At 57.8% G+C, this 24,456-nt stretch overlaps 2 protein-coding genes across 2 annotated transcripts; both read left to right on the top strand.

Annotated features, from left to right (window-relative positions):
* The first annotated feature begins 2,436 nt into the window (after positions 1-2,436).
* Positions 2,437-21,303, top strand: LOC110087453 (uncharacterized). The gene is made up of 31 exons (XM_078382633.1): positions 2,437-2,541; positions 3,268-3,419; positions 3,570-3,700; positions 3,836-3,960; positions 4,299-4,469; positions 5,049-5,153; positions 5,719-5,865; positions 6,980-7,399; positions 7,958-8,180; positions 8,321-8,541; positions 9,363-9,554; positions 9,715-9,899; positions 10,116-10,308; positions 10,508-10,662; positions 10,920-11,029; positions 11,200-11,324; positions 11,938-12,291; positions 12,642-12,805; positions 13,018-13,096; positions 13,696-13,914; positions 15,355-15,495; positions 15,980-16,146; positions 16,381-16,493; positions 16,842-16,960; positions 17,223-17,386; positions 17,777-17,889; positions 18,671-18,795; positions 19,373-19,594; positions 19,917-20,021; positions 20,685-20,774; positions 21,079-21,303. Exons 1-31 carry the CDS (start codon positions 2,457-2,459, stop codon positions 21,225-21,227), a joined length of 5,064 nt encoding a protein of 1,687 aa, XP_078238759.1. The 5' UTR covers positions 2,437-2,456; the 3' UTR covers positions 21,228-21,303.
* A 748-nt stretch (positions 21,304-22,051) lies between these two features.
* On the top strand, positions 22,052-23,798 carry LRRC26 (leucine rich repeat containing 26). Its single transcript, XM_072984542.2, has 2 exons — positions 22,052-22,776; positions 23,455-23,798. The coding sequence occupies exons 1-2, from the start codon at positions 22,095-22,097 to the stop codon at positions 23,724-23,726; spliced, it is 954 nt and encodes a 317-aa protein (XP_072840643.2). The 5' UTR covers positions 22,052-22,094; the 3' UTR covers positions 23,727-23,798.
* The last annotated feature ends 658 nt before the right edge of the window (positions 23,799-24,456 follow it).

The raw sequence follows: 24,456 nt of genomic DNA, 5'->3' as shown, positions 1-24,456 counted from the left end.
AGCACTGGGAACACAAGACCAGTTTTATTATGGCTGGATTTATCCTCTTTGACACCCTCCTTCTTTTCGACGTTAACAATTCAATCTGAATCCCTCTGAACATGGGCAGAGTGCTTCCTCCCTGAGCAGTACAACGGCTCACAACAACCACAACATGATAAAGAGTGACAAAATTAGTGCACTGGTCATTTTGCAAAAAAAAAATATGTATATATAATTTGCAGTCTCCAAAAACTCATGGAAGATCAGGTAGAGAAGGTGTCAGAAAATGATAACATCAAGATCTGGTGGGATTTCCTGATCCCACAAGATCTTGATGGGCAAACCACCTTTCCCTCTTCCTGCACATTTTTTAATTAGTATTTTTTATTATTTGGATAACTTGGGTTGGGGTATGGGACGCAGAAGGCAAAAGGGGAAGGAAAGAGGATTTGGGTTGGGGGGGTTGGGGAGGAGAAACTAAAATATACTAACATCTATTCTATTCATATTGCAATACCAAGATTTGGACTCGGCTATTCTACTACAGTATTTTCTGCCTTCCATATTTTAGTCTGCATTTAGATCCATGTTACTCGAGCACTATGTGACGTCTCTAACCATTTGTGATTTTTTTCCCCCCTGCACATTTTTAAGGGCACTGAATCCTAATGGTTAGAGACGCTGGACCTTTCGGTCTGCCCCGGGGAGGCCAGCCAGGCTGGGACACCCACACACCCACAACCCACAACTCGCAACCCCATCTCCCTGGGGGTGGGAGAAAAATAACAGGTGCCCAGAGAGCCTCCTTTTAAAACATTTCTGCATTTTCCCCCTTGCATTTTCTCCCCGGGGCCTGGCCGGCTTCCCCCCCCCATCTTGGGGAAGGCCAGGAAAGCCCCCTTGGGCTCCCCTTTGCCCCCCACGGTCCAGCTTTCGTAAAATCAGGGCGAGCCCAGTGAGGGAGGCCTAGTGGCTTATCGCCCCATGCGGAGCCTGCCTTGAGTTGTGTGGCTGCCCGCCGGTCAGTGGCCAGAGGGCACGCCTGGGGGTGGGGGCAGTGGGTGGGCCGGCAGGGGATTCGGGGCTCCTGGCGGGACCTGATCCTTCCTCCCTCGGAAGCCCCGAAGGGTCCCGAAGGCCACCTTCGGTCCCACCCCCCCCAGGGAGGTAGCCCCGGAGAGGGCGAGGAAGAGAGACCTCGGGCTCCCCCCTTTTATTTCCAGCCCATTGAACGAAGGAGAAACTGAGGCTCTGCCCAGCCTCGGGTTGAATCCTGTCCCCCAAAAGGGAAAGGGCACAAGGACCCCCCTAGTTTGGGGTCAGTCGGGGAGGGGGGCAGAGGCCAAGGAGACCCTCCGGACACCCCCTGCCGGGACACCTGCTGAGTTATTATATTTATTTATTTATTCTATTTATATCCCGCCTATCTGGTCGTTATAAGGCGGTCCTCTCCTTTTGCAGGGCCAAAACCCGGCAACGCTTTGCTAAAAGGCCAATGCAAAAACAACAACAACAAAAAAACAGGTGGTCCCTTGGCAGATCACTTAAAATCATCATCATCATGCCATCTGACGTGGTTTTTAAAATCCACGAAAGCTCGTGGATCCTGATGATGATTTTTTTTAGTGGTCTGTAAAGAGATCACCTATTGTTGCATTTGCATTATTTTCTTATGCCTCGTACCACATGGCTTTCTTTCATTTATTTCACCTTTTTTTTTCTGTGTCCCAAGGGGTGCGGCTTTGCAAAGTGGGGGGGGCGGGCTTGATGCTGTTTCTGCTCTGGTGGGAGGACTGAAGGGCTGAGGGTGCAAGAACTTGGGAAATTGCTGGCAAAAGATATCTGGCGGGGGAAAAAAATTTAAATGCCCCCTGCCTCGGAAGGCACCTTGGAAAAAGGAATGAGGCTCTTAATGGTACAGTACTCCTTGCCCCAGGAAAGCATGCTCCTGCTTACAGCATTAAAAATACAATATTTAAAAGCTAAAAGCAGTAAGTATACAAATATTTTAAGAAGAATGAAACAAAGGCCCCATTAAAAATGGGTAAATAAAATCACGCTCGAAACTTATTTAAAACAGCAGAGCACAACGATCCATTTAAGAGCCCCCTTCAAGCCACCAGTCCTCAAGGAAAAGCCGGCCTAGTCTTTCATCCGGATAAAGGACCATCACCGAAGAATATGGTGCTGCCCAGAAGCTAGCACAGGGGGTTATTTTGCTGGCTTTTTTTTGCTGCCAAAGGCAGAAGAAGGAGGGCTGGTGGGGGCTCTTTGCTTCCAGGGCCAGAATCATCTGACTAATTGGCTCAAAATCTGGATCCTATAAAAGGAACCAGAGTTCCTTAGAAAATGTTCCCGTCCTTGGTAGAGAAGATCAGAGGTCTGGTTTGATTTACAGTTAAAGTGAATTGGTGCTGTTCGATTTCCCGGAGGCTTTGGAAGATTCATGGCCATGTTATTTTGATTTCAGAGCGATGGTGTCCACACTTCTAGGGGGAGAACGGCAGACCCGGAAAGTGGCCCTCCCAGTGACCGTGGGGCTGATCTTAGCCACCTCTGGTGAGAGCATGTCGGAGAGGACAGACAGATTGATCGCCATATTTGGCACTTTTAATGTCCTCTGATTGATTGGTTTTTATGTAATCTTGAATATTATGGGGGAGGAAGCCGTGAGCTTTGCGGTGAAACCTCTTAGGTCTTTCCTCTTGCATCTCAAATATCCCTGATGATTGCAGTTCAGGGTCAGGATGTTTTCTGCACACCGAATCTCTCCCCTTGCAGAGAAAAAAAACTTCAGCCTTCTCCTGACCGGTGTGGCCAGGTGTTGGACCCACCTTTTGCCCCACACCCTCTTCTTCGAAGGGTTCCTGCAAATAGTTCTTCATGTTGAGGTTCTACCTGTGTCCCTGTTTTCTATAGGAACTCTTCTAACTTCTTCTGCTCTTTTTAAAAAAACAATCAGAGAATCCACGTGAGCTCACAACCCTGTCTCGTGGTCCCCATCTATTGTTCTTACTGCTCCTAGCTCAGTGGCTTGGACCTTGGCAAAGCCAAAAGTTGGGAGTTTGATTCCCCCATGGGGCCTCCTTGGGAGGGGCTGAACTTGATGATCCATAGGGTCCCCAGTTCAAAGATGATGATTCTATATTACTGTGAAACAGAGAGATTAACGACCTACGCCTGCAAATTCCGAAGTGTACGCCTGTAAGTGTAGAGAAAACGGCTGAACGTCTGCTGGCGAGGAGGTTTCAAATCCAGTCCTACTCTCGTTCCTTCTCCACGCAGTGCTGGGTGTCTGTCCTCCCGGGTGGGTCCCTTACAGGGACGACCTCTGTTTCTACCTCTCAACGGCTCCTGCCTTGTCCTGGAACGAGGCCCATGTCTTCTGCCAGGACCAGAAAGCCCAGCTCGTGGTCATCAAGGACTACAAGAAGCAGGTACAAGAGAGCGGTCTTTCCACGCGGCTTCGGAGCCGCCGTTGGGTCTCCTCGGGCAGTGGTCTGTGGCGAGGCCACCTCCCGCTGGTCCTCAGCGCCTTCCTCCTTTCTCTGCTTTCCCCCGCCTCGATTTGGGATACCCGGCTGCAGATGTTCCTCACCGACCTCGCCGAGGGCGCCACGGGACGGGCTCCCCACTATTGGATCGGGTTAGCGTGGCAGGAGGCAAGAGGCCTGCTCGCTTGGGTGGATGGCACGCCAATTTCACAGAGCTGGTACAGGTGAGTCAGGAGCCTGTCCAGGGCTGAGCCCAGAAATTGGTGTAGAGTAGGGGCCAGGGCACATCCTGAAGTCTGAAGCCCTCCCTACGGCCCACCTCTTGAATTCGGAACCCACTCCACCCCCTGTTTTGCCAGGAACTGGCTCTCCGGACATCCCAAGAAGAAGCAGTGTGTGCAACTGGTGAGCATCTACACCGGACAATGGAGAGACTGGGACTGCGACGCCAAGAGCCGCTTCCTCTGCGAGATGCAGGTGAAAGGTAGGAAGGCGAGAGGTACCTTTCCTGAGCAAAGGGGGAGCATCCCCATGTCTCCCCTTGGGACCCTCCAAACCTCAAAGGAGGCAGGAAAACTCATGGAGAAGGTGGGGAGAGAGAAGAGCCTTTACGCAGAGAATATCTCTCAAGCAGTACCCAGGCTTTCTTGGGGATTCTGGGTATTGTAGTGCAGAAAAAGAGCTTCTCTGCAGAAGAGCTTCACCCTTCTCAAATCCACCGTCCTGCCTCCCTCCGTGACCCTGGATCCCCACACAGCAGCGGATCCTGGGTTCGAGTCTCCCTTTCTCTGATTTCGTACCCCGCTTCGCTGACTTCCGTAGATGCCTTTCCCGGCTTTGTGAAAAAGGCCCATTTCCGCTCCCGTTGCTACGCCTTCCACTTCCCATCGTTCAGGGAGTGGAGGTCCTGGAGGGAGGCCCGGTCTCTCTGCTGGGAATCTGGGGAGAGCTTAGCCACGGTCCACGATGAGGAGGAGAATGCCTTTCTGTCAGGTAAGGGTGTGTGTGTGTGTGTGTGTCCGTGTCCCAGAGCGGCCTCTACCAAACAGACTGGTTTTGATGGCGAATCTCCCCAAACCTGCTAACCTTCTCGATGAGCAAGAACAATTAAAAACCAACTAAAAGCCTGCAGAAAGGTATATATTGCAATATGTTAAAAAAGGTGCCTGTTTCACCAGCCCCACCACCGTGTGGGGCTGCTGGCAGGATGTTTGGGGTGGGTGAGGTTTTCCCTTGGCAGGGCTGGTCTCAAGGTTAGCGTGCTCCTCGCCAGAGCCCGCACCTCACCCAGGACCTCCTGGATGTGGGCCACTTCTCCAACATGTTCCTCTTCCCCCCTCCCCAAACTTTGGCCCCAACGAAGTGGGCAAACCGGCCGTTGATCAGCTGTGGATATAAAGACATCGTGGTAACCGGAGGTGGTCAGGTAGAAGAACGGGCGTCGGTGACTGTGCAGGAACAAGCTCGCCGAGAGGGTGGCCCTTGCTCCTGGGGAGGCCATGGGATCAAGGGCAGGTGTCCTCTCCTTCCGAAGGGGCCACATATGGAGGCTGTGCTCTTTCCGTCACCTAGACGCCTTTCCTGAAGAGGGCTGGCACATGTGGATCGGGCTGCGCTTTGGAACTGCCTGGAGTTGGAGCGACACGTCTTCCCTGGCCTATGCCCGGTGGCATCCAGGTAGGTGTGATTCTCGGAGCGTTCGTCTTCTGGCACCGCTGCTTTTTTGCAGGGGGCAGGCATTCTCCGGTAGCCCAAGTCCTGGCAAGGTCTTATGGACTAGTCTCTGCCACGGTCATTCTTGGCTGCTGTGATACAGAGCGCCCTCAAAGATGTGGCCCGCTGTAGCCCCTGGCCACGTGGCACTGTCAGCCATTCACGCTCTTCCTGCGTGCTCTCGGTGCAGCTTTCTCCGTGGCTTGTGCCACTAAAACCCCACTTTATTTTGAGAGGGGCAGACACAAACTGTTAGAGCAGGCCATCCTTTAAGGGTGACTTATCTGGTTTCTAAAGCAGCTGATGTAGGCCAAGTCTCATGGATCAGGTCCAGCGGTCCTAGCTCGCCAGGTTTCCAACGGAAATGTCCCGTGGCTGTTTGCATAACGTACCTTTGCCCGTGGCCCTTAGGATGGAAAAGTGGCTACAGGGAGAGATGGCAGAAGTACAGCCACGCATTGACAGGGCAGAGCGATGGCGCAGTGGAGGGCAGGTTCCCACTGCGTTTCTCAAGGTCTCCTCTTTGTAGAAACCCCCCCTTCCACGGCACGGGACCAGTGCGTGGTGCTGATTCTCCAGCCGGCGGATCCTGCCCAGCATGGAAGGTGGAAAACCAGACCTTGTGACATCCGTCCCGCTGGCGAAATCACGGGCTTTGTCTGCCAGGGCAGAGAAGGTGAGCGCGAGGAGAGAGGTTGAAGGAACTAACAAGGGAAAGCTGGAAGTTGAAGTCACAGTGACTGAAAAGTTTCGCTACTCATCCAAGTAGCTTCTTCAGTCTGAGAAGAGTTGGCAGGAGATCCCCAATATCTCCTCCACTTTAGTTTCACTTCTCCTTTAGAAGGACAAAGGACTGGGTGGTGAGGGATAATCTCACCTCTGCAGTCCTTCTCCATCCATTATCATGGGTCATTAAGGGTCGTTAACTGTGGACTTTCTGCTGTATGTGGTCCTGATCTTTCTGGGGAGGGATGAAAGCGGGGCTTGATCCATAGGAGACAGCTTGTATCTAAGGCCTCCACCCCAGTTGAGTGAGGGATTTCCTATATGCACATAGATGGCCTCCTTGACCCCTCTCTCAAACCAACAACCTTCTCAGTCCAAAATGAGTCCATCTTGGTCATCCTGATCCGTTGCCCCTCCTGCGCTGGGCCATTCTCCTGTTGAGTGGCTGTTTGGTTTCTCCAGTGTAGGCCTTCAAACACTCTTTACATTGCATCACATATACTATATATTGCACATATACTATATATTACTGTTGTTTCGCAGATTTATTACCAAAGGACAGAGTTTGTAGTGGAAACAAGAGAGATGCCCGCCTCTGAGTTGTCCTTCTCTTGTCGTTTTCAAACTGAGTTGGCAATTGTTTCTGAAAACAGGCCTTGTGGGGGGAAGACAGGGGAGCATGGCATGGCTGCTGCAAAAGGGAAATCCTACTCATTGAGCCTAGAACTTTCTCCCTCTGTTTCAGTGGGTTTGTAGAAAGGATGATGCTGGTAGAATGAGAACCGGTGAGCCAGGCTTGGTGCCTCCAGTTTGGCTGATGTGACTTTGTGCGGTGTCTCCATCTTCAGCTCTCCATGAAGTGTTCTGCTGTTTTTTCCTGAACTAAATATGGGCAGGAGATTGAGAAAATCTGCTGTCTGGACTACAGGTCCCAGGATCCCCCAGTGGGGAATTCTGGGAGATGTGATCCAGAGAAATCCTACTCTGCCGGTGACGTTTTCTGTATCCTGGTGCATCTGGAATTTTACCCACCGGTGTAAATCCAGCCTCATCTCTCTCCTCAGATTTTTGTGGTCCCCCGGAGCCTGTCCACTTGCCTCTTCCGGGCGGGATGGGTCCGCACGCCACGGCCGACGTCGCTTTCTCCTTGTCTGTCCGCTCTGTCTGCTCTTTGTCCTTGACGGGCCTCCGGGCTGAAACCAACACCAGCGCCACCCTCTTCTGGCTCAGCCTGGAGTCAAATTCCACCCATGTGCACAGCAGCATCGCCAGTGAGCTCGGCGGCTTTCCGGTGCGCAAGGTTTTCCCCGGAGTGCCCGTTGTTCCCGGCATCAGCACGTGGGGCTTTGTCACCTACCCCGATGGATTTGCCACCTTTTTCAACCAGCAGGAGCATTTCCGGCTATCTGAGGTCCCGGGCATTTCTTTCGCCGGCCTCAGCTCCTTGCAGATAAGTGGCGCCACTGTGCTGAATGCCTCTTTAGGTAGGTTGGGGCAGATTGCCACCCGGAGTAGACCTTTGGTCTAGATGGTGCAGGATGCGTGCAGGATGCTGTTCATTCTTTCACTGCCCTGTGCATATCCTGCCTTGCATCAAACGATGATGGGGCAGAGTACAGATTACAAAGCAACGTAAAGTCATTTAAGACAACGTAAATAGCTTTTAATTTCAGAACCTCCTGGTTTCCAGCCCAGCGGAAAGCATCTCAAGTAGCCAGGGCAGAATAGGGCCCTTTTTGCAGACAGGGATGGGCTGAATGGAGGGACAAGTTGGGCCTGACCTGGGTCAGCTTCTGGGCCCTTCCTGCTGCCGTGGTCCCTTATTGCTCCTGATCCCTTTGTACCTCTGTGTCCATTTCTGATCCTTTCTGTGGAAAATGAGAGAGAAGGCAGAACCCCCCCCAAAAAAAATCAGGCACCCCTCTGCCCCAGGTGCTCCACTCTTATGAGTTCCCCAAGGGGCTTAGAGGGGCTTGTGTGGCCCCCTCGGTAAGGGGCGAGGGCTTGGGCGTAGAGAGCAGAATCGTTGTGTTCCTTCCTAGAACATCGCCTCTCCTCGCAAGTGCACTTCCCTGGTGGCCGTGGCATGAAGCTGGAAGAAGCCGTCCGGCGCTACCTGGGCAACTTCACCGTCGGCTTGTGGCTCCGAAGCCTCTCCGCCGGCCACCCCAAGATGTGTGTGGTCAGCTATGCCCTGAAGTGGAAGCCGCCAGAATTTGCCCTCTTCCTCCTGTCCCCTTGGGGGCTGGAGTTCCACCTCAAGGGGTGAGGCTTGGCTGGGATCCGGGCCCGGGCTGGTGGCTGTGTCCCCTTTGCCAGAAGGAAAGGCTGAAAGGGACATGTGGAATAGTGAGGAGGTCGGTCCCTTCTCCGGACCCCTCGCGGAACCCGTCTGTTCTTTGCAGGGCCGTGATGTTCCGCGAGACCCGTGGGGCTCTTCTGGACGGATCCTGGCACCACGTGGCCATCTCCGTCTCTACTGCTCCCAACCCACTCCCCGTCCAGGTCTTTGTGGATGGGGAGCCCTGGGACCCCAGCTCTGCCGGCGGAGGGCGCCGTTCCTGGAAGAAGGGGCTGCCCTTGGGGGGGACGCTGTGCGTGGGGCAGCTGGAGATCGACGGCAGGGGTGAGTCTCGGGGAAGGCCTTGGGCCGTCTGGTTCAGGCTTCGGGGGGGGGGACACAGGTCCAGAGTGAGCCAGGGGGTCCCCAAAGGCTGCAGGAAGGCCTTCTTGCGTTTTGGAGTCAGCGAAGGAGTACCTGTCGCTGGGGGGGGGGGAGACCACCTGGTCAGGCGGATCAGAGGCTGGGCGTCTCAAATCGCTGGGCGGTGGGTGGGAGCAGAGCGCTCATCCATAGGTTTGATCCCCGGCTGCCTCTCCTGGGAGAAAGCTCGGGAAGGAGCAAGATGATGCCCTTCCCTTGCCCGAGCGAGGCCGTCCAAAGAGAGACAACACTGGGCTGGGTTGCTTTGGACCCTCAGCCTGGACGCACACACCCCGGTGGCTTCCTCAGGCCCTTTCGTTCCCAAGAGTGCCCATCGCTCGGGGGGATTGGGACCTCCCCCAGTCTGGAGCTGGCCTCCCTTGTGTGCCAGAAGCGCTGAAGGAAGAGCGAGGTTCCTGTCGGTCGGAGGGGCCGCCCGGCCTCTCTCCACCCCTTCTTCCAACCCTCTCGCTTTCCAGCTGTCCCCACAAGGGGTGGGATGGCTGCCCAGCAGGTGGCGAGGGGGGGTCTTGGGTTAGGACCATCCTAAGGTCTGTGGCAATGGCTGGGCGGGAGCAACTGGCATCACGGAGCGGGGACTGGAAGTGCCAGCCGGCTTGGCTGAATCCCTGCCCACCCGCCGTGCCCGCCTTTCTCCCATCCTCAAACCTTCCAAACAGTCCCACCCTGCCCGCTTGTTCGCCGGGCGAGAGGAAGCCCGCTTCACGTAGATCGCTTTGCAGGGGCCAGCTTCTACGAGGGTGACCTGAGCGAAGTGAATCTGTGGGATCGGGCCCTCTCCTGGTACTCGGTCAAACAACTGGCCGCCTCCAGGACCAAGTGGAAGCACCCAGGGAACGTGGTCAGCTGGGCCCAGCTGGTGGCCGCCCCGTCTCTACCCCTGCAGATCAGCACGTCCCTGAGTGACGATCCAGGTAGGGAGATTTCTCCGGTTGCTGAAGGAGGCCGAGAAGAAAAAATAAGGGGAGGGGGCTGATAGGATGATGGGCCAAGAGGGCTGGTGCTCAGCCCGGGCACCTTTGGTTTTCCAGAAGACAGAGGGTAGCTTTTTTAAAAAAATTTCTCCCCTTTCAGAGGCTGCCTTTGTGTGGTTTGGCTCCCTCCGGCTCAGAGGGAAGCCCTCGGTCCTGTGTTCCGATCCAGAGCAAGCCCTGGTCTACGTGGCGCCCACCCAGGCCCAGTGCCCCCGAGGGGTCTTCTGGGGGCTGCAGCTGAATGGGAGGCTCCGCACAGTGGGGGACCCTCCTTCCTGCCTCCTGGTGAGTTGGGGGGGGTGGCTTCCTCAGACCTCACAAAGCCCTCCTTCCCTGGGATCCTTGGCGTTGGAGCCACGAGGGTGAAGTGGGTTGGAAACGGAGGGACGGTGGTAGCTGAGGACAGACCCACAAAACCTGGTCTGTGTGTGTGTGTATGTGTGTGTCCTCTCTGGGTAAATGGCAAGAGCGCCAACCTCTCCTCTCCCCTGCACCGTGCAGGTGGCACCCGATGGTGTCTCATTGCTGAGCGGCTCCCGCTGTTCCTCGGACGCCAAGAACTCCTTCCGTCTCTTGCCCGACCAGCGCTTGCAGAATCTGCACTCGGGTCTCTGCCTTTTCCAGGACATAAGGAGCGCCCGGCTCTTCTTGGGGAAGTGCACCTCCCAAGCGCTGCACTTCGTTCTGGACTGGGGTAGGGGAATTCTCTCTGCGGTTCAGAAGGGGGGGGGCTTGCAGGTGGTGCCTTGGCACGCAACCGCTCGTGTCCGGCTTCCTGGCGCCTCCGTCCAGGGGACCAAATCCAAGGGAGAGGGAGGCCTGGGGGGGGGGGCTCACCCTGCCGTCTCTCTCTCTCTCTCTCCCCCCCCCCCGCCTGCATCTCTCTTGCCCAGAGGTCTACTGCCCCCAAAGCCTGGCCTGGAGATCTTGGAAGGACACCTGCCTTTTCCTCGTGCTGGATGCGGCCCTAGAGTGGAGCCAGGCCTTGACTTTCTGCCAGAGGTTCCACGGCGGAAGCCTGGTCACCCTGAGAGGCCCACAGGATCTGGTGAGGTGCCTGTCTGGATTGGGGGATGAAGGAGAACATCACAAAACCCCAGAGGGTTCCCCCCCCTCCCAGCCCTCCGCAATATATCCCACCTCCTGGGTCCCTCGGCCGCCCTTTCGTGGCATTTCCCAGCGTGAATCTTTTGGGGGAGGGAGGGTGCCAAGGGCCACCATCCTTGCCCCACGCTGGCGCCAGAGAACTGGGGTGGGGTGGGGGGAGGAAGCCGGGAAGAAGGGCTCTATGTTTCCCCTCCCCAGGCGTGGCTGCAGGAGGAGCTGCAAGTGAGCGTCTGGACTGGGTTGCGCAGCAGTGGAGGAGACCTGTGGAGCTGGGCGGATGGCGCCCCCTTCAACCCAGTTTTGCGGCGGTAAGAGCCCCCTTACTGGCCGGGTGGTCTAATCCACCCCTGGAGGAGCCAATTTGGGGGGTGGGAGATGGACCGTAACCCCAGAGAGGGGGGGGTGGCAAGTCTTTCTTCTCCCTTGCTTCCTCCTCCTCTCTGACCCCCCTTTTTCTGATCCTTTCTTGGGGGGCCAGGTTCATGTCCTCCTGGGGGACCCCCCGCACGATGACCTGCATGGTCGCCCTGCCCTCCGGATTCCTGAAGGCCGAGCCCTGCCACCGGCCTCACCGATGGATCTGTCAGGTCCCACACCAGACGGGTGAGAGCCCTTGGCCTGGCCGGCTTTGGGGACGGGCACGTTTTACATATGATTTGCCTGCCAAATGTTCACCCCACTCCCCACCCCATCCGAGGCACCTCCAGGGCACGGTCGCTCCACCGAACCCGTACAGGAGAAAGGAAGCAGATCATAAATGTAGAAAGAAATCCTCCTTTTGAAGGACGGACGCCCAAAAGGAGGAGCCCTGATTTGTAAAAATGCCTTCAAATAGCCCTTTGGATCTTTTTCTAGGGGGCTGAGCCGTTTCCCCACGTTTGACGGCACCAGGAGGGCTGTGCAGTGGGTCTTTCTCTCTCTGTTCACCCCTCGCCGTGGGGCAGGGTGGTCCTGGGGGGGGTACAGAAGCCTGCAGACTTGGGTTCCTCCCACCCTCTCCTCCTTCACTGCGGTCCTGTTGTGGGTCCCCGCCACAAAGCGGTGTGTGTGTGCGGCTTCTCTTCCTCCTCCTCCATGTTCTGCCACAGGTTCTGTTTTCTGAACAAGGGACCGCTCTGCCCCACCTCCGGGATGTTTTCGGGTCAGGGGATGGGGGGGTTTGATCCTGGCTGTGGTCGCCTCCCACCTTCTCCCCTCCTTCTGTCCCCCCTTGCAGACTCCTACATGACCTTCCCGGGGAAATCCTTCTATGGGGCTCTGTCCGTGGATCTCAGCTTCCGGTCGCTGCGGGTGGCCCGGCGTCAGTGCAGTGCCTTGGGCCGGAGCTGCAGCGGGGTGCTCAGCACCGCCGCCGGCCACCGCCTCAGCCTGGGGACCCGCTTCGTCACCCTCCGGGGCTCAGCGGCCGACCCTGCCGCCACTGGCGCCGCCGTCCACGTGAAGATGAGGTGCTCGCCCGGCTATTCCGGGCAGGACTGCCAGTCCATGTGCCCCCCCTGCGAACCCCGGCTGAGCTGCAACCCCCTGAGCGGCCTTTGTGAGGGCCTCCTCCAGGACGGGCCGGCGCCTGGTAAGCTGGGTGGGAACCCGAGGGGCGCGTGAAGCCGCCTCGTGCTGGGGCAGTCTACCTGCGGGCCTGGTCTTGTATGCACTGTGGATTCTGCTTTTCTGGTCTCTCTTATTTTCACACTTGCCCATATGCCCGGCTGGTCTCTCCCCTGGCCCGTGGGGCAGAGAGGGGTTTCCTTTGGAGGAGGGGCCCCGTGGAGGCTATTGGCCCACACCCCGCGACCCCCATACCACCGTGGCTGAACCCCACAGCTCAAAAGGGCGGAGGGAGCATCTTGCTGAGGCCCGGCAAAGGCTACGGCTGCTTCCGGGGTTCTGCCTGCAAGGGGCCAGCCCTCTTTCTCCCCACAGCTGCCACAGTCTCCTCTCTGAAGTGCCTGCCGTTGGGCGTGTGGGTCTTCGAGCGGGGGGTTTGCCTGTCTGCAGAGCGCTACGGCGAGCGGGAGGAAGCCGCCTCCGCTTGCCAACGCTACCTGGGCGCAACCGTGACGAAGATCAGGCCTCCGCTGGGACAGGTGAGGGCCATGGGGCAGGGGCCCCACACTGCCAGCCCTAACCACTCACCCGCCTGTCTTTCCCACCGGCATAGAGCCCTACCGGTGACACTCGCCTACCTATGCCAGCCTGCCCGAAGGGCTATAGCCAGAGCCCCCGGGATACCTGGGACACTTTGCGCTCGGAAAGCAATATCCACATGCTGGACCATCCTTGCCGGCTCTTTTTCCAGGCCCCGGAGGGCTTCGCTGGACCACAAGCAAGCGGCGTTGAGCCCGACGGTTTCCTTTGGGCTTGCCAACGAGCGGAAGGTGGGTGCTGTCCTCCTCCTCCTCCTCCACCACCTCCCTTCTGGGCAGGAGTGCAGGATCCCACCTGGTGGGATGGCTGGGAGGAATGGCCAAGGATGGATCCCTGTCTTCAACTGCAGAGATTTATTAATTTTTTTTAACGTAGCCACTTCTGGTCACTCAGTGGCCATTCCGAGAGCCTCCGAGAAGCCTTGCTCGTTCTGTCTCGGAATGACCTTTGAGCCTCTCGTGGACAAAGGGAGAGACGCCGAAAGGCCCTCCAGATGTAGCCAAACTGTGCTCATCATCCTCCACTATTGGCAGTGCTGAGACAGGGCGATAGGAAGGACGGTCCAGGAACATCTGGAGGGCTGGGGGTGGGCAGGGGAAAAAACCCACACACAGACCGGCCCCAAAGAGAGCAGCCTTTGAAATGTCGGTGAGCGTTCTTTGCCCTCGTTTCATGATGGAAACTCGCCACGTGGCATCGCAGTGCGTGGTGCCCGAAAGGCCAGACGGTGCCCACCGAGTCCCTGGTCTTTGCTGCCCCCAGATGGTGCAGCCTGAGTCTCTTCCCCCCCCCCCTGCACCTCTCTCTCTTTTCTTGCTTCTTTATCCAGATGTGGAGCTGCCCTACTTCCAGGAGAAGCTGCTCATTTCCCTCCTGGGCCCGACGCCCCACCAGAGGCACCGCTCTTTGCCCGAAGCCCAGGGGGCTTGCTACCTGGAGGAAGAACGATGCACGGGGATCCTGACCCTCAACAGGGCCCATTACACGGTGGGAGGGACTGTGCTGGTTGACAGCCCGAGCTCGGGGGCCGTCCTCTATGTCAAGGCAGGTGAGCGGCAGAAAGTGCAGGAAATCGGGGCTACGGGATGGCGCGAAGGGCAGGATTCCCCCAGAGTTTGGAATTGTCCCCTTGACAGATCCCGTAGTGCCCCAGCTGGTCTGGACATGTCGGGTCCTGGACGTTTTGGCCTGAAAGGTGGCAACAAGGATGATTGGGGGTGGGGGGCTGGAAAACAAGCCCTAGGAGGAAAGACCGAAAGAACTGGGCAGGCTTATCATCGAGAAAAGAAGATGGAGAGGAGACAGAAGAGCATTTTCCAAAGACTTGGAAAGATTGCCCTACAGAGGAAAGACAGGATCTGTTCTCCATCCTCCCACAGTGCAAGACACATGGCGATAGGTTCGAGCAACAGGATAGCAGATCTCGGCTGAATCTCGGGAAAAGCTTCTCAACTGTTCGAGCGGTATAACAAGGGAACCCAATGATCTGGAATGGTGGTGAGCCTTCCAACGCTGGAGGCATTGAAGAGAAATTTAGACAACCACGTGGCAGATCTGCTTGGATTTGGATTCCTGCCTGGAGCAGGGCATTGGACTCGATGGCCCCATCGGCCCCTCCTATGATTCTATGATTTCTTGGCCTCTCGCCCAGAAGCAGAATCTTGGCTTGCTGCCTTTGGTTTTTTTTTTCCCCAGGGTGGCCAGCCAGGCATCTGGGCGAGAAAAGGTTTGGTCAATTGACCGGCTAATTCTTCCGAAAGAAGGTCCGAGTCTCTGCCAACGCATATGTTGGGCATCAGCAGCCAGCCCCCCCCCAAAAAAACCCACCCACTCCTTGTGAACACAAACCAAAGGATATCTGCCATGTGGTGGTCTAAATTTCTCTCCAAGGCCTCCAAGCGCTGGAGCGCTCACCGCCTCTCGAGATCATGGGTTCCCTTGTCGTACTGCTCTTACAGTTAGGAAGTGTTTTCCCCCCCTGATATCCAGTCAAAATCTGGCTTCCTTGAGCCCATTATCGGCCCCTCTTCCTGCTGGTCTCTGCTGTGAGCCATAACGATACTAGAACCGCTGTGCCGGACAAGACATTGGTCAGTCCACGGGACCGGGCTGCTGTTTCCTATGAGGGAGCTAGGCAGATGGTTTTTGGGAGGCCCCCAAGCAGGGCAGGAAGGCCATCTCCGTGGCCAGAATCTAAGCCAAGGATCCGGACTCAGGGAGGCTGGCTTGTGATGGGCAAGGTGGCGGGGTGGCAAGCCGGGAATTCTTTGCTGAAGAACACAACGGGGCTTTATAGGATGGTGAAATGGAGGCCTGGGGTCATCCGTTATGTGGTTCTGGTGGTTATAGTAGCCGTGGCGGTGGCGGCGGCCCAGCCGAAGCAGAGGAAAGAGAAGTCTTTTGCTCGGTTCCTGCCACAGGCCCAAAGAGCATAGCCTGCGTCTTCTTGCTCTTCCGGGACCGTCACGCCCTGCTCTGGCCCTTGCAGCGTGCTCCCCGGGCTTCTGCGGGGACCGGTGCCAAAGGCGATGCTCCCCTTGCTTGAGCACCCAAGTCTACAACCCGCTGACCGGCCGCTGTGATGGGCTCCTGCGCTGCCTCCGCCGATTCAGCCCTTCCTGCGCTCACGGTAAGCGGGAGAGGGTTGGGCGTTTCTCAGTCCTGGAGAGAAAAAACACCACCCTCCCGCAGGCCCTGGATGACACGGGAATCTGGTGGGGCATCCCCTGGACCCTGTTTTCTCTGCTCTGACCCAGATTGCAGAGATCCTCTTTTTTTGGGGGGGGGGAGAGGCTGCTGGGGTCTTTGGCACATGACGCAGGGGCACCCACCCCAACCTCCGGGTCGTGATCTGCCTTTCTGGGAGGTGCAAAAGAGGAGCGCAGCTATGCGGATTTGTTGAGAAGAGAATCGTGGCTGCTTTCCCTTGCAAACAGAAGAGAGGCTAACATTATCTGGGGGGAACGGGCACCAAAAGGTAGGGGGCGGCCTCTCGTCCTGGATCGGGGCCCAGGGACCAGCTGCGTGTGGTCCCTCCCCTCCCCTGAGGACAGGGCAGAGAGGCGAGGAGCCCACAACTCTGCCCGGAGGTCCCTCCCATGTTTCCTTTCCAGGTTTAGTCCACTCACGATGCCCGCAGCAGCCCGGCTGGTGGTTCTGGGGCGGGCACTGCTATTACCTCGAGGAGCACAGCGCCAAGGACTGGCGGGGGGCCCAAGCAGCTTGCAAGGCGCATGGCAAGGAGATGGACCTGCTGACGCTCAGCAGCAGCAGAGAAAAGGCAGGGACGGGCTGTGGGGGCGGGTCTGTGTGTGTGTGTGGGCAGCCTGGTCCTGGAGGAGGGTGGGGGGCGAAGGGGGGGCGAAGGGAGGCTGCAGAAAGGGTTTGGGGTGGGAGCCTTCTCCTCAGCCAGAGGTTGTGAGGAGGGTCCTGGGGCAGCGGAGGGAGCCCTTTGGGCAAGCCAGCCCTCCCCACCCCACCCACCCCCAAAATCTCTTGTCTCCCCCCCCGGCAGGGCTGGGTCACAGCTGTGGTGCAGAGAAGTAGCTGGACAGGGCTGAACGACGTAGATCAGGATGGGACCTGGACGTGGGCCAGTGGCCAGCCGGCCGAACTCTCCTCTCCCTGGTGAGTCCTTTGGGGAAAGAACGCTCCCTTTTGGGGGTGATCTGATCCGAGCCCCTCTGCGGGCGGGCGGGCGGACGGGCGGGCGGGCGGGCGGGCGGGTGGGCGGGCGGGCGGGCGGACGGACGGACGGACGGACGGACGGACGGACGGACAGACAGACAGACAGACAGACAGACAGATAGATAGATAGATAGATAGATAGATAGATAGATAGATAGATAGATAGATAGATAGATAGATAGATAGATAGATAGATAGATAGATAGATAGATAGATAGATAGATAGATAGATAGATAGATAGATAGATAGATAGATAGATAGATGACGCTTGGTTTCTTTCCTCCTAGGCTGGCGGGTATCCAACTCCCAACCGGAGGCTGCCTGGAAATTGGCCGTCCGAAGGGGCGAGACCTGGCTGCCTCCCCGTGTTCCGAACTCAAGGCCTGGGTGTGCGAAGGGCCATGGGGTGAGCACTTGGCTGGGCTTTGGAAGGGGACTGGGGGGGGAAGCGAGGGGGGCTGCCCCACAGCAAACAGGCTGGCCCTGCTGCTGCTGTTGCACCGGGCGAGGGCCGATACCCCCTTTGGGCCCTCCCGGGCACAGGATGTCTTGGCAGGATGCCGGGCCTTTCTGCAAAGACGGAGGGGCAGAAATCCTGGCCAGGCTCCCCCCCCTCCTGCCAAGGTGTCCCTTTCTTTCCTGGAGGGCTTTCTTCCTCTCTTCCTCAGCGCCCTGGAGCCCCTGCCCAACAGAGAGAGGGTGGAGCCACTGGAACGGGAGCTGCTACTTCTGGGACCCGTTGTTGTCGGTGGGCAGCTGGACGGATGCCCTGCGGGCCTGCCGGCGGTTCAAGGGGACGGAGCTGCTGTCCCTGACGTCGCCCCAGGAGAGGGTAGGGCTATTGGTGTGTGTGTGTGTCTCTCTCTCTCTGGGAATCAAGAAGGTGGAAGCCTCAGGGGGCTTGTAGCCCATGGGAAGGTGCCCCAGGTTCTCCAGCAATTGGCTTCCTTGCTGGGTGATGGGTGAGTGGGAGGTGGGCAGCCATGCCACTCTCCCTGGGGGGGGGCACAAGTCAAGCCTGCTCCTCTTGTTGATAGGGAGTACTGTGAAAAAATCTCCTATAGCCTTAGATGCTGTTCAAGAGAAAGGTGGGGTAAAAATGAATGGATGGATGGATGGATGGATGGATGGATGGATGGATGGATGGATGGATGGATGGTCTGGAAATCCTCCCTAGTTTTCTCCTGTGTTGACTTTGTGCTTCCCCGATTCTTCCTGCCAGGATTGGGTCCACCGGAACTTCAGAGGCTCTTTCTGGACGGGCTTGAACGATCGGAAGGCAGAATCCGTCTTTCGCTGGACGACGGAAGAGCCCCTGAGCCGGGAGATGGCCCCGTGAGTGTCCGTGCGATCTGCGACTCCTCCAACCAAAGAGTGGCTGAGGAGAAGCCGAACGATCCTCAGCCTGAGCCCAAGACAGTCCCCGTTACACCCCTCCAGCCCCGGGCCCCGCACCGGCAGTCTTTCAGGCTTAGCAGCCTGGCTTGGTGGGTTGTGACGGCACGAGGCAATCCTTCCTCAGCGGAAGATGATGGGGCAGAGTTAGCCCCAGGGGCAGTGACTCCCACAGGGGTGTGGCGAGCAGCTTCCTCGGAGAGCAGCGCATGCTGCAGGATCAGGACCTGAGGACTGTCAAACAGCCAGGAGTCTGGCGGCACCTTGAAAACCAAGAGCCATTCTTTGGCATCATCCTTCGTGGACTGCAGCTGGCTTCGCCGGGCGCCTCAAGCAAAGTCTCGCTAGACCAACATTTGTGCCTGCATTCCGAGTATCGTTTATTATTATTATTGTTGTTGTTATTGCCACAGGAGACTGGGTAGACGAAGGCAAGCGCCCTTCTAGAAACGGCTTAGGTTATTAGGAAGCCAAAAGATCCAGCCATGCTCAGGTTCCCTTATCCACCCAGTTAAAACCAGACCCTTCCCAGTGCATGGTTGGAACAATGCTGATGCCATTCAGACCTATTCACAGGACCCGGTGCCAACCTCCCCCCCCCCCAGAGGCTGAATGCAAGGGTGGATTTCTCCTGGGGCTTTCAAAAGGTCCTCGTTTACGTTTGTGCAGTCCGAGTCAGAGCTTCTCCCTCCCCACTCCTCTTTTGTTTTACGTGGGAAAGGTATCTGCGGGACGACCTGGCAGACGGCGGCCTGAAGGACTGCGTGTGGTTCGAGGCGGCCACCGGCCTTCTCCGCGACGCCCCTTGCGAGGAGGAGCGGCCCTTCTTGTGCAAACGCAGCGAAGGTGAGCGAAACAGGGGGGGCCTGGGCTTGTGGCCGAAGAAGCGAAGCGCTGGTTCGCAATCCCGGCGGCTTCTTCGAGCAGCCCTCGAAAGAAAGGCCAAAAACTGAGAACGTGCAAAACTGCAAAATGAGTGTTCCTTGAAAGATCAGTGTTTTGTTCTCTCTGTGTTGGGTTTGGGGCTCCCTCAATCCTGCACAGATGAAGGGGTTTGGAAAGAGGAAGGGCACCAGCCAGCCGGACCTTTGAGGATGTGCTCCTTCTGCACCACTCTGCCCGCCCCAGAAGGAGATCAGCCGTGGAGAGAGGGTTCGCTCTGCATTCCCTTCCTTTCTTGCTTGGGGCACCCGGGGCTCAGACGACCACCCTTCCACTCTCTTTCTACGAAGACTTCTTTTTTTAAAAAAAAATGCCCATTAATCAGTACGATTGTAGGAATTGATGTGAGTCAGTATAAAGCCTGGGAAACTGGAGATGCCTGCTTTTCCATTTTATGAAAATGTTTAAAGCATGACATGAGGAACAGGCCCCGTTAGCAGCCACAGGAGCGGCTCTGACCTCGGAGTGTCTCCCTTCCTAGCCACGGACTGGTTTGAGGAGCGGCCGGGCCGCAGCGTGGCCGGACTCGGAGAGCCCCAGCGGCTCTACCCTTCAGCGGCGAGTTTGGCCCAGGCGAAGCGGGAGTGCCTCCAGGAGCGCCGCGTCTGCCTCGCCGTCCTCCAAACCGGCTTGGGCTTCTACCTGATCAGCTCCCTGGAAGGAACGGCTCCAGAGGCCGAATCCACGCTCTTCGTGCGGACCCGTAAGCTTGCTTGTTCGAGGGAAGAGAGCCAGAGGAGGGCACAGTTCGCTGGTTGAGGGCAGAGTGGAATGACTCAGTTCAGAAAAGGGCCGAGCTTCTTTATTGGGAGCATCCAGAGGCATCCTCCCTCTTCTGTGCTCAAAAAAGAGCCTCTCTAAGCTCAAGCCAGGCTCTGGGGTTGAAGCGTCCGCTGGTTATTCCTGCCCTAGCAGGAAGCATGGTGGGAGGAGGCCGGGGTGTGGGTGTGTGGGTGTGCCCAGCTATGCCCTTGCCACTCAGCTCATCTGGGCCTGGACGCATCCACAGTTGTGCTTCATTTCAGTTTGTGCAGAGGGCTTCGGCGGCCCCGACTGCCGCGCGACCTCGGCGCACCCGCCGCGCCCAGCCTGCGACTGCACTGGCAAATTTCAGACCACGGCGGAGAAAGGTGAGGGGAAATGGGGGGGGCTGGGAAGGTTGGACAGCAGGCAGATCTCCTCTGGCAGATTGCCCAGAGATCAACGGAGCTGACCTCGCAACCTGTTGGGTGGGGCAAGGGGGAGCGGTGGGCAACACCCGGGCAGGCCACAATGAGGACTAGCAAGTTGTGCAGGGCCGCTGGTTCACCGAGGGCACAGCAGCATCCTCTCCAGATGATCCCCAGAGTGGCGCCATGCCTAGACAGACGAGGATTCAGGAGGCCGGGTTTGAGTCATAGCAGCCCTTGGGATGGGGGTGCGGGACTGATAAGAACCCTCCTTGAATATCTCACTTACCTTGAAAATCCCGTTAGGGTTGTGATAATTTGGTTCCCACCCAATGGCTGGAAACACAACATCTTGTGCAAATCCTTTCAAGCTTCTGTTTGCCGGAGTTCTAAGAGATGGCTCCCATCCTGTTTGGTGCTGGACACTTTCCTTCCCAACGGGGCCCATGGAAGGGCCCTTGGTTCAGGGAGGACTAGATTCTTCCCCCCCCCCGCCCCCTAGCTTGATCTGAGGATGGATGTGGACAGGGGGGGTGATGCTCCCTCCAGAGGGACCAGGGATTCAGGGGTGAGAGGGAGGCCCTGCCTGCCACATCTGATGCGGTGGCCTCTCTTGCTGCCTAGTCTGCGGCGTCCCTGTTCAGACCTGCGTGGACGACTGCAGGCGGGCGACCTCCTGGAGCAACTGCTCGCTCTGCCTGCCTGCCTGCACTGGTAAGCAGAACTGGGGACCCTTGGGGGGGGGAGGAGGAGGCCATTCCTCTGCCTTCTGCTTCTTCTCTAGGCCGGGCTTTCCAGGAATAAAAGCTTGCTGCCTGAGAGGTGGGGCCATCTCTGGTCACAGTGAGACCCCAACGGAGAGGACCAGGCAAGGCAGGGTGGACGGTGCCCCGGGAGCCCTCTGCCATGGGGCCAGGGAGCTTCTGCTCGCCTGCGTGGGGCGAATCTCCCCTGCAAGCTGCGCCACTCGAAGCCCTGTATTTTTCTCTTTCTCTCCTTCAACCACCCCCCACCCCAGAGGCCAGCCTGAGTGGTCTGGATCCGGAAGAGCTTGCCCTCATCACCATGATTCAGTTCAAAGTGTCCCACTCTCTCAACCTGACCGAGGAGGATGAACGGGACCAAAGGAAATCTTCTAAAATTATCTATGATGCCAAATACCCGTGATCTTCCTCCCCCCCCCGGGGGGGGGGAAAGGGCAGGGCAGAAGGAAAAGATCAATAAAAGATTTTGGGGAAACAGAGCTTCTTCCTCCTGTCTTGACGAGGGAGGGGTGGGGGCAGAGGGCCCCAGCACAAGCCCCAGCACCCCCCTTCCCGGTGGCTGCTTCATCCTGCCCATTGCTGTTTCTGACATCCTTCCTTCCTGGCCACCAGCTTTTGATGTTCACAGGTAGACTCCTCCTAAACTTGGAAGTTCACATTAGTTTTTAGTGAGTCCTACTGGCTTCTTTCTAATGACTCTGCCCAGCGTCCTCTAAGTGTCCATCACTGGCTCTGTCTGAAAATCACAAACCCCAGGAGTGAAGACGGCCTTGAAGTCTTGAGCGAAGTCTTGGTGTGTCTCTCTGACCCAGCCAAAGCTTAACTCACAGACACATCACCAGCCAAAGCCCAGGGGAAAGAAGGAAGGGTCGGGAGAAACAATGCGCTTCTGAATTAGCCAACCCCCGTACGGCGTGGCTTGGCACGGCTGTCCCGCTCTTAGAGGAGATGGAGCAGACCCACAAGGAAGTTGTGGCTTTGCCTCTTGGCAGGCAAGACTGCCCTGTGAAAATATTTACTAAAGAGGAAAAGAAACTCCACCCAGAGAGGACAGGCTGGCGGGGAAGAGGAGCAGTTCAGTCCAGAGGCTGGCGGGCGAGACTGGGTCTGCAGGAACTGGAAAAGATCACTCGCTTAGGATCATTATAGGATCGTAGGGGGGGGTCAAGGAGAGCCGGCCAGAAGGTGGCCCTGGCCAGGTGGGCCTTCTGGCTCAAGAGCAGGGACGGTCTTGCCCGGCGTTGTGCCAGGACTGTCTTGGGTGGCCCTCATGGCGAGGTGTGGCATGAGGGAGACCTTCCTCTCGCCCGCCCGCTGCCTGGCTCTTCCCGGCTACGGGAGGCGGCCACGCCTGAGTCTCTGGGCTGTGCTCTTCCTTCTGCTGCTTTTCCCGCTCGCCGCCGACGCCTGCCCGGAGATCTGCCGCTGTTCCTCGGGGCGAGTGGACTGCAGGGAGCACCGGTTGCGTTTCGCGCCGGGTGGCTTGCCGGCCAACGCCACCGCCATCCTGCTGGACTACAACCGCATCGCTGTCCTCCAGGAAGGCACCTTCGTGGCTCAGAGCGCCCTGCGCCAGCTCAGCCTTCAGGGCAACGCCCTGGTCAGCGTCCACCGCCAAGCTCTGGCCGGCCTCGGCCAGCTGGAGGAGCTGGACCTCAGCGGGAACTACCTCACCCTCCTGCTGCCGGGGACCTTCGCCCCTGTGCCAAACCTGAAGACGCTCCACCTGGGGAATAACCGGCTTCTGAGGCTGCCGCCGGAGCTGGTGGGCGCCTTGCCCCATCTCCAGGTCCTCTCCGTGCAGGGCAACGCCTTGACCTCCCTCGGGCCGGGCTTCTTCGAGAGCCTGCCTTCCTTGGGTCACCTCCGGCTGGACGGGAACCCCTGGGTCTGCTCGTGCGCCATCCAGCCACTCTCCCGGTGGCTCGTGGACAACGTGGACAAAGTGCCAGGTGAGTGCGCTGGGGGCTGTTGGTCCTCGAGGGGATCCTGGCTGGGCATGCCAAAGGGGCCCCGGGCATCATCCTTGGCATCCTCTCCCAGCGAGACTCCGGCCCCAAACCCTGGTGAGCCACGGCTGCCCACGGGCAACACGGGGCTCTCGGGGAACCCTCGGATGGGCTGAGCAGAGGCTCCCGGGGGGGGATTGATGCTGCCCAAATCTGGGGGGGGCAAGACCAAGTGAAGGGGCAAATTGGTTGCCTGCCGCCCCACAGGTGGTCGTGACTCTGATACCGGTGCCGTCCGCTTTATAGGAATCGTGGTCTTTTCCCTTTTTGGATGGCAAGGCCTGGATCCGTGGGGGAAGAGGGGCGATCCCTCCGATCTCAGGGCTCCCGAAGTTCAGGCCATGAGGGAGCCGCTGAATTGGGAGGGGCAGGATCCGGGAGACGGGAGCCTCTTGGGGGGTGGCAATGCCTTTGATATGAGGGTTGCCGAAGGAGATGCTAGGGCAGGGGATGGGCTGGGGGACTCAAGGGCTCACCTGGACGCCAGAGGTGAGAGGCGAGGGCGCCAGGGGAGCCCTGACACCCCAAAAGATTTGGGGCTGCAGCCGTGGCAGGTTTGCAGTCCACCTTCCCTGCAGGCGAACCTGTCCTTGATTTTCCCCTCGCTCCTTCTTCCTCCAGCAGTGGAGTCTGTCTTCTGCAAGCGCCCGGCCGCCCTCGCCCACCACCCCATCGCTGCCATCGGGAACGAATCGTTTGCCCTCTGCCAGGAGCCTTGGCTGCACCCCCGGGATTACGCCTTCTTCCTGCTCGTCGGCCCCTCCACCTTTCTCACCAGCATCTGCCTCTGCATCCTGGCGGGCCTGCTGGCCGTGGCCCGGGCGAGGGTGACGGCCACCACCTACGCTCGGCCGGGGGCGCTGGCCAGGCGCGCGGAGCGCCACCAACACTAAAGGCCTGTCTGGATCTTCCGAAGGGTTTCCGGTCTCCAGGGCACCCGCACCTTCCCCGCAGACCATGCTAGGTTGGGCTCAAAGGGTGCCGGGCGGAGGGAGGGAGGGGGATCAGGGCCAGGGGTAGTTCCTGCATTATTGACAGTGAGCCCTCTGGCTACAACCAGTCAAAAATACAAGGGAGCAGCAGGGGAAAGGCAGTGGTGGCTCCATCAGGGCCTTGGGCACAAAATCACCCTCTGTCCACCTGGGCACCTTCATTGGGGGGGGGGAGGTTTGCAGTGTCCCTTTAAGCTGATGCCTCTTTCTCTGATTTTCCTGTCTTGCAAGACGGGGTGGTGGAGATTTCCATTAGCTCTTTGGGGGGGGGGCAAAGGATTATGCATTAAGTTATGCATTAAGCCAAGTCATTCCCCTAGAGAGATTTTGCAGTTGAAATCTGGAGTGCAGGTGTAAAAGTGAAAAGCAAAGTATGCTGTTCATGCACCAACCACATATGTAGTACTTAAACCACTCCCTGGGCAATTTACAATTTAATTATGTAGGGTACCTATTGCCTCGCCCTGGGGAGCTGGGTATTCAATTTACTTGGAAGGCTGGAAGGTTGAGTGAACCTTAAGCCGGCTACCTGGGATTGAACCTGAGTCAGGAGCAGAGTTTCAGCTGCAGTGCTGCAGTTTAACCACTGCATCGCGAGGCTCCTACACTGTATGGTGCAGAATCCATGGCG

Source organism: Pogona vitticeps, chromosome ZW-PAR (assembly GCF_051106095.1).
Source record: "Pogona vitticeps strain Pit_001003342236 chromosome ZW-PAR, PviZW2.1, whole genome shotgun sequence".
In the NCBI taxonomy this organism is placed as follows: Eukaryota; Metazoa; Chordata; class Lepidosauria; order Squamata; family Agamidae; genus Pogona; species Pogona vitticeps.
This window is presented reverse-complemented; position numbering and strand designations above follow the sequence as displayed.